At 47.4% G+C, this 13,645-nt stretch overlaps 4 protein-coding genes across 4 annotated transcripts; 2 read left to right on the plus strand and 2 right to left on the minus strand.

The window, feature by feature from the left end:
• Positions 1–561: 561 nt before the first annotated feature.
• Positions 562–1,697, minus strand: N7509_004222 (sterol desaturase family protein; the record flags this gene model as incomplete). Its single annotated transcript, XM_056628859.1, has 3 exons — positions 562–1,120; positions 1,202–1,287; positions 1,368–1,697. 3 exons carry the CDS (start codon positions 1,695–1,697, stop codon positions 562–564), a joined length of 975 nt encoding a protein of 324 aa, XP_056491593.1.
• A 1,872-nt stretch (positions 1,698–3,569) lies between these two features.
• N7509_004223 (uncharacterized protein) lies at positions 3,570–5,621 on the plus strand (the record flags this gene model as incomplete). Its single annotated transcript, XM_056628860.1, has 3 exons — positions 3,570–3,886; positions 3,948–4,823; positions 4,889–5,621. 3 exons carry the CDS (start codon positions 3,570–3,572, stop codon positions 5,619–5,621), a joined length of 1,926 nt encoding a protein of 641 aa, XP_056491594.1.
• Positions 5,622–8,330: 2,709 nt separating this feature from the next.
• Positions 8,331–10,105, plus strand: N7509_004224 (BCS1 and AAA domain-containing protein; the record flags this gene model as incomplete). The annotated part of the gene is made up of 2 exons (XM_056628861.1): positions 8,331–8,405; positions 8,477–10,105. The coding sequence occupies 2 exons, from the start codon at positions 8,331–8,333 to the stop codon at positions 10,103–10,105; spliced, it is 1,704 nt and encodes a 567-aa protein (XP_056491595.1).
• Positions 10,106–10,902: 797 nt separating this feature from the next.
• N7509_004225 (glycoside hydrolase family 43 protein) lies at positions 10,903–11,970 on the minus strand (the record flags this gene model as incomplete). Its single annotated transcript, XM_056628862.1, has 2 exons — positions 10,903–11,595; positions 11,656–11,970. 2 exons carry the CDS (start codon positions 11,968–11,970, stop codon positions 10,903–10,905), a joined length of 1,008 nt encoding a protein of 335 aa, XP_056491596.1.
• Between the last annotated feature and the right edge of the window lie 1,675 nt (positions 11,971–13,645).

The following is a 13,645-nucleotide window of genomic DNA, read 5'->3' on the forward strand; positions in this document are numbered from 1 at the left end:
CACAAAGGTAAGCGATACTTGTAACTTATGTTGAATATTGGAACCCGGTCTCAAGGGTCAGACGACACACACGTAGCCTAACCTCTATGCAGTGTTCCTCCTGACCGGCTAGGTTGAGCACGGGTTTGGCGTCATGTATGTGACTGCGCGACGACTCACAAGTTGAGTCACAACGCGTAAGCTGCAACAGACGCGTGAGTAAGAGAATCGGCGCGGTCTTCGTACAGTAGCTGAGTACCAATCATTTCCTAGCACTCATAACCGCGCCATGGACGTTCTTCTAAAATTGTTCGAAGAGTCAGTTCTCATCACAGAGCCACAAATCGTATATTAATCGAGACAGCCCGCTTCATCTTTTGCCATGAATCTCTCGGCTACGGCATGAGTTTAGCGATGTTTAGAAGACCAATTAGTTTCAACAATAGCTAAGTCTAGTCATGGTAAATCAACCCTTGAACAGTACCATAATAAAGGCTATCATCTATCAGGTAAATAGCTCCAGACAGAGCCAACGCCCAAATTGAAGAGAAAATAGGCAGACCGTCACTGCCAATGTTCAGATCATTGTGTCTTCTTTGCCTTCACCTTTTCCCCTCTTCGGCGCTTCAGGGCATCCGGAGTGTATTCGGTGTCAAGGAGGTAGTCCCACCAGCGGAAGCTGCTTGAGTAGTTCCCAATGAATTTCTCATGGTGGAGGTCGTGATGATCAGCACCAGCCCAGAAAGGCAAGAAATGGTGAAGACTCCAAGGAAATTCGTAGCCACTGTGGGCATCGATAGCCTGGAACAAGCGTAATACAATCCAGATATACATAGTGAGGATATGCAGGTTACCGGTGAAAGCACACCAGAGGATCGGGGAGCTGACGGTCCCGAAGCCGAGAATCATCACTTCAATAGGAGAAGCATATTCGGCGGCCAAACCAAATGGTGCGGAATACTGATGATGAATTTTGTGAATAGCCTTGTAGAGTGGACCCCAATGAAGAGCTCGGTGGAAAAAATAGTGCCAAGTGTCCTCCATCACGAAAAATATTGTAATCTGATATGTCATAGTCCAGAGAGACGGAAAAGGAATCGATGTTGATAGACCGCAGAACTGGGCCATCGGGTGAAAAAGCCTAGAAGATCCGTTACTACTCAATCAGGCCTGAGAGGCAAACTTCAGGTAGAATACCATTCCGTCGAGGGCAGGAACTTACCATATTTGAGGAAGTTCAACGGTGAAGTGGCTCAGAAGCACAAACTTGGCGCAATCCCATTGCTCGCGTAATGAAGGTACTTTGCTCTGAAGCAGAATGTTAGTTTCGATAGCGGCTGTAATTGGGTTGATTTCGGTTAGTGCCAGATGTTAGGCTTGCCGCTTACACTTTGAATCTTGTATCTTGTGAAGAAACCCAAGCTATCGATGAAGATCCACGGAAGAGAGCGGCCGAAGTAGAACAACTCGTGGATGAGGAAGGACATGATGCCGGTGGCCAGGACATCATTCTGCACCCACGCATACCATGCGACCCACAATCTCTCTGCCACGCTCAGGTGGGTATTGGATTTGGTGATATCCTGATATTGGCCCCAATAGGTGCCGGGGGGCAGCACGGTAGAATTCCTAGCAGAAAAAGGGTCAATATGCGACAAATTCCACAAAAGAGTATAATCCAAACCCCCGGGGGTGCAAAAAAGCGGAGACACAGACATTGTGGTTCCTAGCAGGTCTTGAATAAGACAGAAGAAGCAGAGGCTGAGAGAAGGGGAAGACTATTTCATGAAGAGGGGAGTAAAAAAGAAAGGATCTGGGCGAGAGCCGGAACATAAAAGTCATCAGCGCCGCAAAGGTCAGGCCACAGACGGGCCGGTAGCCATCCGAGCCCCACCAAACCGGATACTACTAGTAATACGCATGTGCCCGCCTGTGTTTGGCTGCCTGGGACCTTCCTGCTTGTGGTATGTTTAATTTAGCAGAATTAGGATTGAATAGTGGGGAATATATTGTACACTACATACATAGCACATAGGTCCAAGCTAGAGATAGGACCAATGGCATGCCGGTAGAGCCAACAGACCTGATTAAAACACCTATGACCTATGCGACACGACACTTATTTACATGGCGCATCTTATGTATCTTCCCTTCTCCCGCTTCCTTTCTACCTCTTTTTCGTCCGCCTTCTTTTGGATTGCAATTCGAGGAATACTAAATGGGAACGCTTATTAGAATGGAGCTATCTATCTGGGTTTTTATTCAAATCTTTCAAGCTGTGGTTGCGAAGCACACCTGCTATGGTCCAGAGGGAAATGAGGTGGTTTAACTACCTCCTTTAACTAGGCTCATTGATTTCGCCTGAATTCCTTGAAGGATCCCTTGGAATAATTTTCTCTGCAGATTTTCCGTGGTGAAAAGTAAGTGCGGTGGGAAGGAAGGGCCTCCGCACCAAGCTACTTAGGGCGCAGGAGAAATGGGGCTGAAGTCTTTTTGGCAGCCTCATCGAGAGCCTGACTCTTTCTCTCCTTAGTGATGTACTCAGAGCAAGTGAGATGATTGGATACAGTAGGTCAAAACTCCAACCAACATGCCACTACTCTCAAAGTGTCTACGGGATCCTTTTACTTAGCCATGCCGTAGTAGGAGGCTCTGCTGGTGTTTTACATTGGGCTGAGCCTATCAGCTTGGTGGGTGCTGTTTAGTTTGGTGCCACTTAGATGCATAGCGGCCTCGGCTTTTGCTAAGCTGTGCAGGTTGGCTTTCTTGAGTGGGTATGTGGATTTGAAATGGGTTATACAGTCGTATCGTGCCTAGTTTGATATGTGCAGAGATGAACGGTATGATTACAGGGGCGGGACGTGGCTGACTTGCAGAAATACTTAGATTGGAACATTGCATATTATTTAAGCCAGGTTGAGGCTGTCAGGCTGGCAATGAATTACCAATGCCAGCGTCCATTTGTGCAGATATCCTCCCCCTTTGGACTCTGTATTGTGTACAGCATGTGTAGTTATCGCCCGTCTGTCGCCTAAATGGAGGGAACTATTTGTAATTACGATACCGTTAATCAAGTTCAGTAGGGAAATGCACAGCCGACGCACGAAGACGTCGTCAGGCTGCCGCGCCCCGTGAAGATGAACAAGGGTGACCCCTACACATCTATGCGCCAAGGAGTAACCCGAGACTCAGCCCCATCTCCATTGAAGATCAGGGGGGCGGGCAAGCTTGTGCTATGCCTTGTCGCCACCCTACGGATGAACTCACATGAGCTACCCCCCAGATCATTTCAGTGCTTCTTGTCTCTCTCGAAACTCTGATTCATCCTACCTTCCGGCTGCATAAACAATAATGTTCTTGTCCGCTATCCCCTCCCAAGCAGCTTCAGCGTCGCACTGTATACTCACATAAACAGACAATGGCTCCTAAGACAGCGCCTCCGATACAAAATAGTATCGCCCGCACTCCCCAATTCCTCGCAAGAATCCGTCCACGATAAGCCCGCAGAGAAATCTGCATGGGACTGGCGCAGTAACGTCAAATTAGCCCTCCTCATATCAACCGTCACGCTAGCCGCCAACTTCATCCTAATGATCGTGGGTATTGCCGTTCGAGAACAAGACGGCGGGATCGGAACGCTACACGAAGGCCGCGCGAAATACATCGCCAGACTTAGTACGGCATACCATATCCTCATCAATATCCTCAGCACAGGCCTCCTTACCTCCAGCAACTACTGCATGCAACTAGTTTGCGCGCCAACCCGACAAGATATCAATCGCTTACATGCCCGGGGTACTTACTTTGATATTGGAATTCTCAGCTTTCGCAATGTGCGGCATATCGCGCGGCCGCGGGCGTTGCTGTGGTTGATGTTGGCAGCGAGCTCTATTCCGCTCCACCTCCTGTGAGATCACAACCTGATCTTCGTCATTTCCTTTCTTTTCTAATACGTCAGAAAATGCCAGATACAACAGCTCCATTTTCAGCGTGACCGTCGGCCGCAACTACGAGATCGATTTCCTTAATGCGAGCGATCCCAAAACCATCGCCCACCGCTCATCAGGACACGAGCGCCTGGAAAATTCGATCTGGATGGAAAAATATGATACAAAATATATCACTGACTACGGAAACTTATACCTCGTATTAGACGCCGTAGCATTCGAACTCGGCTTTTTCCCTGGGAATGTGAGCTGGGAACTCTTGCCTCCGAAAAATATAACAGAGCAACCAGCCTGGGGGCAGGTACTCTCACCTTCATGGGACGCAAAAGAATGGGCTGTCAACGTCACCTTACAACTAAACAACACCTCAAAATCATCCGGGTCAGGAAATATTTCATCAACAGGTGTACGCCGCCAAATCCCTATACATGAGTACTCTTCGCAAACGATGCCAGAGGTAAGCTGGCCGTCACCCTATCAATTCAATATCTCGAAAGACAACTCCTGGAAAGACGTGTTAACACTAAGCCACGACACATGGATGTACCCACCCTGGCACATCGGCTACAGCTTGGCGGAATCTTTACACAAGGGTAGTGCGGTGCAGATTTCCATTGCATTCATTGCAGTCGTTATCATCTGCAACGCTATAAAAACTATCGCCATATACCTTACACTGAAAGGCTCGTATTCGGCACAGATCATCACGCAGGGGGACGCTATTTCGACTTTCCTTCAGGTACCCGATACCGCGACCGTCGGACGCTGTCTAGCGGAGAAACATGCTTTAATCCAGGGTATTCAATATCCTCAACATGCGACGGAGGGGAAATGGTCACACGAGATTGGGAGATATTCAGACCGGGCTCGAGGACGGTGGACTTCTTATATGATGCTGTGCGTTTCCACGATCTAAAAGAAAGAAGCTGAAATCCTTGGAAACCTTGATCTAACTAACCCAGCGGTCTTCTAATCGTCATATCCACTCTCGGAATCGTTGCCCTCAGCGCAAAAGGGCCAAGCGCATGGGGCACCGCCTCAAAGCTACACATCCCGTTTGCCGTCTCACCACTTGATGCTCGAGGTATAATATTTACATCCTGGCTAGCAAACAGCCCGCAGCTCCTCTTATCGGTATTCTACCTAGCCGCAAACCGAATTTGCACATCATTGTGCTTCGCGCGAGAATGGAATGCCCTCGCCCAGACGCGCAAACCCCTCCGCGTCACGCAGCCAAAGGGAGAGCAGCGCAGCGCCTACTTCCTCCAACTCCCATACCGCTGGGCCGTACCACTAACTGCGATGTCAGGGCTACTACACTGGCTGCTTTCGCAATCTTTATTCCTGGTCCGGATTGAAGTCTATGATAAAGATCAGGGGTTAAGGGAGGATGCGTCGATTTGCGCCTGCGGATACTCGACGCTGAGCTTGCTTGTATTTTTGATCTGTCTTCTTGCAATGGCTGTTTCTATCTTGGTATTGATGTGTCGTGAGATTCAGTATGCTATTCCTCCGGCTGGCCATTGTAGCCTGGCTATTAGTGCTGCTTGTCATCCGCCTCCGGATGAATTTGACTGCCATCTGGGACCGGTGCAGTGGGGGGTTGTCCCGAACTCTTTTGGTGGGGAGGTGGATCATTGTACGTTTTCTGGACGGGAAATAACATCTCCTGAAGAAGGGCGCTATTACGCGTGAGCTTGGGTACGGGTGGAGAATTCTGATGAGCTACCATACTCGAATGGGCTAAATAGAAGAGCCATTTGGACTAGACTATCCGGTATTAGGTTAAAATAGTAAGACCCATTTTCACACATGTGCATTGAAAGAAGAAAGACAAGTTTCATATTAGTGCTCAAGGTGGTCAAAATTGAAAATAACGGAGCATACTCAGTACATATGAGTGAGTATAAATGTTTTCCAAAGGGCTTACAAATCGTTGAGGAATACAGTACTTGTAAGTACATACGGTGCTCCCCAGGCTAGCATTCTTACCCTGCGGTTGAGATTGATATTAACCGGGGTAGGAAAGTGACAGTTCTGCAGGCTGCAGGCTGCCATACATTCTCTGGGCTCTTTGTCTTACTTGGTCTCCTTTTCCAAAGACCTTCTTTCTTCTGTGGCTTAAATAACTCTAGAACGGTTTCATCCACTTCAATCTCTTAGAAACGGATATTGTAATAGATACCTAAGAATAGGAGCAGAGATTAATTAGTTTAAATCTCTTAGAGTTAAATATTATGATAGATACTAAAGAACAGAAGTAATGTACATGATCCAGGGTGCATTAGTGCATTACCTGCGATTCAGGAAATGAGAAGGCTTTCGGATATTCACTTAGCTCGGTCTAAAATCAAAGTCTAGGCCAAAGATGCTTCTAGGGACATGTGGGGCTTCTGCGCATAGCCTTCCAAACTGTCTCCTCAAAACCACCTGCGATGACAATGTACGTTCAACAAGAGGATGATTTCTGCCTCGGAGTTTCTCCCACTTTGTAATAGATGGCTATGTGACCGCATTCTGACTTGGCATTGATACAGGCAGGCGGACCTTCGAATTGGACAGCTGTGATGACGCGCTGTCCAGGAGGCTCAGGGCAATCGTTTTGAAAACCACAGACTGTTGTGGAAGCGAAAATGAGATTAGGCTCAAATCCTCACTAGTTTCAATTGCTGTCTCAAATTCAACCGAATCAACAGCCGGTGCGGTTTCAAAAGGCGATAGCGGCTCATCGTCGAAGGTTGCGATCAGAGTTGGTGTTGGGGTCCCTTTGGGTATACTGGCGATTTCGATGCTGGGCTTTGGGTTCTGGTGGGGGAAGAAAAAGGCGCGCGTCGAGTCGCAAGCACTAAGGGACCAATTCCAGAGTCAAATGAGAGATCTTCAAAACAGAACCTCGGCAACTATCTTCAAAGCCGATACTTGAAGCCGATGCTGGCGCTACAATCAAGCAATACCCTCGCCTTTGTCACTTAAATTTATGCCCTCACTCAGATAATGCCGACGGAAGATCTTTAGAATCAAAAAGTTGATACGAATGAAGATGAATGGAGTTGCTGGAATTTGCTATGCGGAGACCTTCCTGTTTCAAAAGCCTTGTCGGAAGGCCGCATGGAGTTTATTTGGACTCAGGATATTAATAAATTGCCTCATGTGGCTGAGACGTCTTTTATGCATTAGCTTAGAGCCTTCGGTAGTGTTTGTAGCCACAAAATCCTACTATTTATGTCAGAATCTATGCTGGCATGATCTACAAGATGTTAGAATAAGGTATTGCAATCTAGTATTATCAGAGGCTTATTCGAAAGAAAAGTCAAGTCTTATGCAATGTGACCGATCAGGTTAGTTTTGGTGTATAGCGTATTCAGTTATTATTCAAATCATCTTCATTAAGAGCTCGAAAGAATATGACACCTGGGCATTCAACACCCACGTGAATAAAAAGGTTGTAGTTTAAGACACATATTTGCCAGAATTATTCTTGATGCATAAGTTGTCATCGGCCAACAATATCATAATACTACTCCTTTCAGGGCAATTTACCAAGTAGTATTTTCGTGCCACGTGGTGGGATGCTTATCAGGGTATCACTCTGTTTGAACTAGATTGAACTTTTGAAGAGATCCTAAAGTCAATCTGCTACTGGTGGTTTACAGCATGTTTGCTAATGGTCACGAACAATATCAGTAGATGTGATAGAAGTAAGCAAAGGGGTCACCAAAATTCAAGGCAGACTTCGTAGTGTTTAAGGTAATGAATGCATGGAATAGGAGTTTGAAAACTGCGAGCTTATTGAATATGGACCTAGCTAGATGTTTGGCAGAGTGCGCGTTAATTGCGCCTCGTCGAATGCTTACTTTATGATACTCCAGTCACAAGGCGACTTTGATGAACGGTGCGGGCGATTTAGGCAAGTGACTCATTAAGCCTGGGCGGGGTTAACCTGGGCTAAAAGGCTGAAATTCACAGTTGGCTTTAGGCTCCGAGTTTCTAGTCTTCAAACCAACTCACAAAAAGCCGCACATCTGCGTGACCAGCTGGAAGAAAACGCATCACGGTGATTCCTTCGATCTCCGATTCGTTGCCCCATTAGCTGAGCTAAGCTCAGATAAGCTGAGCATGTCGCCTACCTGGGGCATCTTTGCGTCCGTGAGTCAAGGATCAGGCAGAAGCTGCACGAACCGGCACAGCCTGTACAGCCTGGCCAACGCCACACCGCCAACACGCTTGCTCTGCAACAAGGTTGTCCGTGCATGTGCAGATCCTCGTCATACCTTTCTCCGCTATTAACTGATCGGGTGCCCTGTCGGGTCGGGGTTTGATGAGGCTCTAGCTGACATCGGAGGATAAAATACAGCTTACTGCCCCGTTCGAAAGAAACGATCCATTAACCCTCAACAGTCAACCATGGCTGAAAATACTACAGCTACTTCTCCTACCAATTCATTCTCACAAACGGATACCGCAATCCTCGATGCCCTAGTCCGGGGTACTCACTAATTTCTAAACTTGTGATTTCTCGCCTGAACATTGACATCGCCAGCTATTTGCAGTATGTCATCTTATTGGCTACGTTCGGCGCCTCCTTTCAATACCTCATTTGGTACGCAAAGGATATAGTTGAAAGGTATTTCATGTCTACCGCAGAAATACGTTTCGACGATGAGACTTTTAATTACTTCATGTACTGGATGTCACGACAGCCAAACATGTCGAAAACAAACCGCTTTGTCGCTGGTGTTAAAACAAGTGGCTACTGGTCTGACGATTGCTCTGATGATGAAGACGACGAAAAAGGAATTGAGCTGGATGAGCCCGGCTGCGGCGAAAACGAACCATCCTTTGAAGAATACTGGGCCAAGCTCACCGGCCGTGACAAGTATAGAACCTTGCGATATACACCATCAGAGGGCCGCCATTTCTTTTGGTATCGAGGCAAGCCGCTGATGCTGGAGCGACAACAGCAACAGCAGAGTCCGCTGTGGGTAATGAACAACGAGACCCTTTACGTATCTTGTATTGGTCGCAACCCTGCCATAATCAAGGACCTGCTCAACGAGGCGCAACAGACATATGTAGAGCGCGATGGCAATCGAACCGTTATTTACCGCGGCCAAAGACTATATACTGGTCAGCAGTTTGGCTGGTATCGATGCATGGCGCGTTGCCCACGGCCTCTGTCAACTGTTGTTCTGGATCAGGCACAGAAAGATGAATTTATTTCCGATATCAAAGAATATCTTCATCCGCGCACTCGACGATGGTACTCAAATCGGGGAATTCCGTATCGCCGGGGATATCTCTTGCATGGTCCTCCGGGTACAGGAAAAACCAGTCTCTGCTTCGCAGCTGCAGGCTTGCTTAGCTTGAAGCTTTACCTCCTTAATCTTGACTCGAAAGCCCTCGACGAGGATAACCTAGCGTCCCTTTTCCATGATCTTCCCCGTCGATGCATCGTTCTCCTCGAGGATGTTGACACCGCCGGTGTCACTCATACTAGAGGGAAAACAACGGATTCGTCGAAGGATAAAGATAAACCAACCGATAGTACCGACCATACAGAAGCAGAGGAACTCGAGGGAAAGGACAAAGACAAAGATAAAAAGGAGGACAAGTCTCCAGGTATCACATTATCCGCATTATTGAATGTCATTGACGGAGTTGCAGCCAGTGAAGGTCGCATACTCGTCATGACAACCAATCACCCTGAAAAGCTCGACGCAGCTCTCCTCCGACCTGGTCGCGTTGACTTAAGCATCGCCTTCGGAAGAACTACCCAAGCCGATATTGAGGAGCTTTTTACATCAATTTACACAACAATGGAAGGCGATCTTCCACGCGCTGCAGCCTCCCGACGTCTCCCTAATGGGGCGGCCAAGCATCTGACGAACGGCAGCGCCAACCACAACCACGAGAATGGTAAAGTCGAATATGCAGAGAAACGGAAGCAAGAGGAGAATGATAAAGAGCAAAAACGTCGTCTTCATGACCTTCGTGTCCGGATTTCGAAGCTCGCGACCGACTTTTCGGCGATCATGCCCAACGGGGAGTTCACTGCTGCCGAGATACAAGGATACCTTCTCAACCATAAGGATTCCCCCGAGGCTGCTATTGGTGGCGCAGATGCCTGGGTTCAAGGACTCAGAGAGAAGAAATCTGCCCAAGATAGTATTTTAGCATAGCGAATGGAGTAGCGACATCATTTATAATTTATAACCTTGGGCTGGCATTAATGGTTCGTGCATGGAATACAATTGGTCCAGGGACTTCGGATTTGGTTACCAGGCTCACAGAACAAGCTCTTCATTATAAGCCAAATACATAATAAAACTCTTGATATCAAATTCTTTCTGTCGGTACATTTAGTAGCAGTCCTCGGAAATATCTTCCTCTTCCTACTTCTATTAGTTTTCTTCTGGTCAAGCGAGTCAAGTTCCGTAGCCTCGAAAAGCCTATCGACCTCAGCTCCGACCAGAGCAAGTATGAGCGCCTTGGTCACTTCATATTTCTCGGGCTCGTCTAAATGAAAAAATAATTTGTCTGTAGTCCATGACCTCATTTCGGCTTGATCGAAAACCAGGACTATATAACTTTAATTCCACGGACCCGTTTGGGAGGTACTTGATACTATAATTCCTCTACATGTAAACATCCATGCATGGGGAGCATGAAGACGACTCGAAAATGAGCGAAATTTATGAGGGGTTTGTAATATTATTACTGCTAGTACTTTTTAGTGGGCTTTGATTGCCCATGTGGCTCTAATATACTAATAATAGTCGTATCTGATTCAGGGAACAAAATAATATGGAGAATTGGACAAGATCAGTCTTTTCGATGAAACCAATGGAGTAAAGATATAAATAAATGCATTTGAGTGGTAATTATAGACAGACAAGGGTATCAAAACAAAAGCTCAATCGCGTCACTCAACTCTTCCGGAAATTGAAATCAAATCAATGTCGTTGTAGGCTCAAGCTCAGACAATGGAGGCCTTAGTCCCATCTAAAGAAAGATTTGCACCGTACATGCAACGCTGTTTCATGCTGGCATCACACCAGCCGTGGAAAAGAATGCGGTTACCATCATCCGCATGGACAGTTGCACCACCGGGAGAAATCAACCTAGGGCTATCTCCAGTCTTCAACAATTGCTCGTTATTTTTGGTGTAAGGGCCATTTATGCTAGATGCTGTAGCATAGCGGGTATCATATGTGTCCTCGTTGAAGCAATGTGTTGAGTAGAATAGATAGTAGGTGCCAGATGACAATACAAGGCTGGGAGCCTCGACAAGAGGGCCATCGCCATCTGCGGTGTTACGATCCAAGATTTGAACAGGGTCGCCAACAGGAGTGACCCCATCTTTGGCAAGCTTCTGCAGCACGAGAGGGGTGGGAACGAGAGGGTCGACGCCGTTGTTGCAGTCACCTCCGTGGCCAATACTGTTACCGTTAACCTTGTAGGTAACATATAGAGTACCGTCTGCATCGCGGAATCCAGCAGGATCAATTGCACCGCCCTTATCAAGATCGCAAGCGAGTGGCTTGTCGTTAGGAATATATGGTCCCTTGGGGTCGTCAGAGATAGCAGTGCCGACGCAATGGTGGTCATCTTGGTTTGGGCCGACTTCCTTCGAGTTGGCAGAATAGTACATGATGTATTTTCCGTCATCCTGTAGTGGTATTAACATTTTTTGGTATCTCCGAGTCTAAATTCAAGGGTTGTAACTGACTCGTCTTATCACATCCGGGGCAAAATGCTGGGCATCTTCCTCCCAGGCCGCAACCTTCGGCAGACCTTCGATATCCAGAAGGGTCCAAGAATGAAAACCATCAGACTCGGCGACTTGAACACGCTTGCCATTTCCCTCCGTACCCAGGGCAAACCATTTGCCTTCTGGTGTTTTAACGAAGCTGGGGTCAGGAAAGTCGGTATGCAAAGCTAAAAAGGAGCCACCCCGCTTCATCAAAGGGGAGCTCAAAGCCCTCGGTAGCAGTGGTAGAACAAGTGCCACTAATGTGGATGGGGAGATGGATGTGAGAAACATTCTTCTGTGGTTATCAAATCCAGGCTGTGAGATCCAGGGGAAATGGTTATTTCCTTTTTTTTGGAATATTCATCTCAAGCGAGGACAGAAGTGGCCCGTCTTATATGTTGAGCTTCTGGGCATGACATCGAACAGCACTGCCAGCAGTGCTCCATGCATCGGTCGATCAATCTAGCCTGGAAGAGAGACATTTATTCCCCGAGCCGACATTTGTGGACCAGCAGGCGCATACCTGGCACGACAGGTCTATCAGGCGCATGTGGCTGCATGTGGATTCTGCGAGGCTAAATTCTGCGGCCAAGCCATTTGTCAACTCACGGTTGACCATTTTGGTTAAACCATGCGATAGTCGAAGTGTGGGTCCAGTAATCACGAGTCTTGTTGGCGATCAAAAACTCGAGTTTCTAAGAGCAAGGCGGATTTTCCGGGGAGGCGCATTGATAGTAGGAAAAAAGTTTAAGACTTGAATGCATAAAAAGGGACTTGGTGGGTCTACCCAAACAGAATTGTCCTGGCGGTGGGGTGACACCTTTCCTCAAAGGTATCAGCCGCATGAGACGGATGGCTCGGCTGAGATCAGTGGGAAAAGTGGAATCGTGCCAAGTGAAGGCTGTGCTTCCTTCTGTTGAGCATTAGGGTATTCCATATGGCTAGCACCCTATTATTAGGATTTTTGTTAGGTACTAGGCTGACAAATTTAGGAGCCGCAAAGCTCGTGGCAGCCGAGATTCATGATTATCGACACCGAGGCTGCGGTTTCCATGGGACATGGAAAGTGATGCCCGGATTATACCTGAAGTCACAAGGACATGTAGCTGTATGCAGCCTCAAGCGAACAGCTACGTACATACATAGGTCCAAGGCAAGTCAGTCTTTTGGTTCCAACAAGGTTTCAGTACAACATCTTTGTGGGTGTGGGGAAGCAAATGATCGGACAGACCCATCACTGAATGAGGCCCGATACGGCAAGGCTGTGATTCTAGTGGATCCAAGCTCGCCAAAGATGCCGGGTGAAAGCGATCAATGCCCATTGCTTTTTCTTGGAAAATGCTAGACAAGATTCACTATCATACAGAGAATAATGGGGCCAGTCATTGACAGAGGTGAAGGCAAAGATACGAAAATTCATATGCAGTAGTTGGGAGCTGAAGATAAAGTAAGGGCGATTCGGCGGACACCCCTCGCTCCCAAGACTCAGATGGACGAGCGGAAAGACACTCCCAACCCGGGAAAAGAAAGTTTTCTCTTTTTTTCTTTTCAATTTTCCTTTTCTTTTTCTTTTTTTCATTTTTTTTCTTTCAAATATCAGATACACCATCGAGACACGCTTGTGAATATTGCTGTCAACCGTGGTACTCTGTACAACAACATGCAACGTATGGCTGGGAAAAGATGCCAGGCACTATGTACAATGCCGTCATCTCACCAATTAGGCGCCCTAACACGGGAGAAGTGACCGCTGATAGGGCGGGCGTATGCCCGCTACACAGGGGCAAATGGTTATTGTACACTATTCAGGGTGCGTTGGCACGCGGGGACTAATGGCTCGTGGGTTGCACGAAGCTCCGATAGTTTTCCACTAGACCCGGTATAGTCCGCACTTGAACGTTCCCAGCTTTCAATATTCCCCGCAAAATATTGGATTGCCCCGTGGTTCCAGGTCGCGGGTTCCAAG

This window comes from Penicillium cosmopolitanum, assembly GCF_028827165.1.
Source record: "Penicillium cosmopolitanum strain IBT 29677 chromosome Unknown utg000005l:1.0-4006212.0:1.0-4009387.0, whole genome shotgun sequence".
Classification (NCBI taxonomy): Eukaryota; Fungi; Ascomycota; class Eurotiomycetes; order Eurotiales; family Aspergillaceae; genus Penicillium; species Penicillium cosmopolitanum.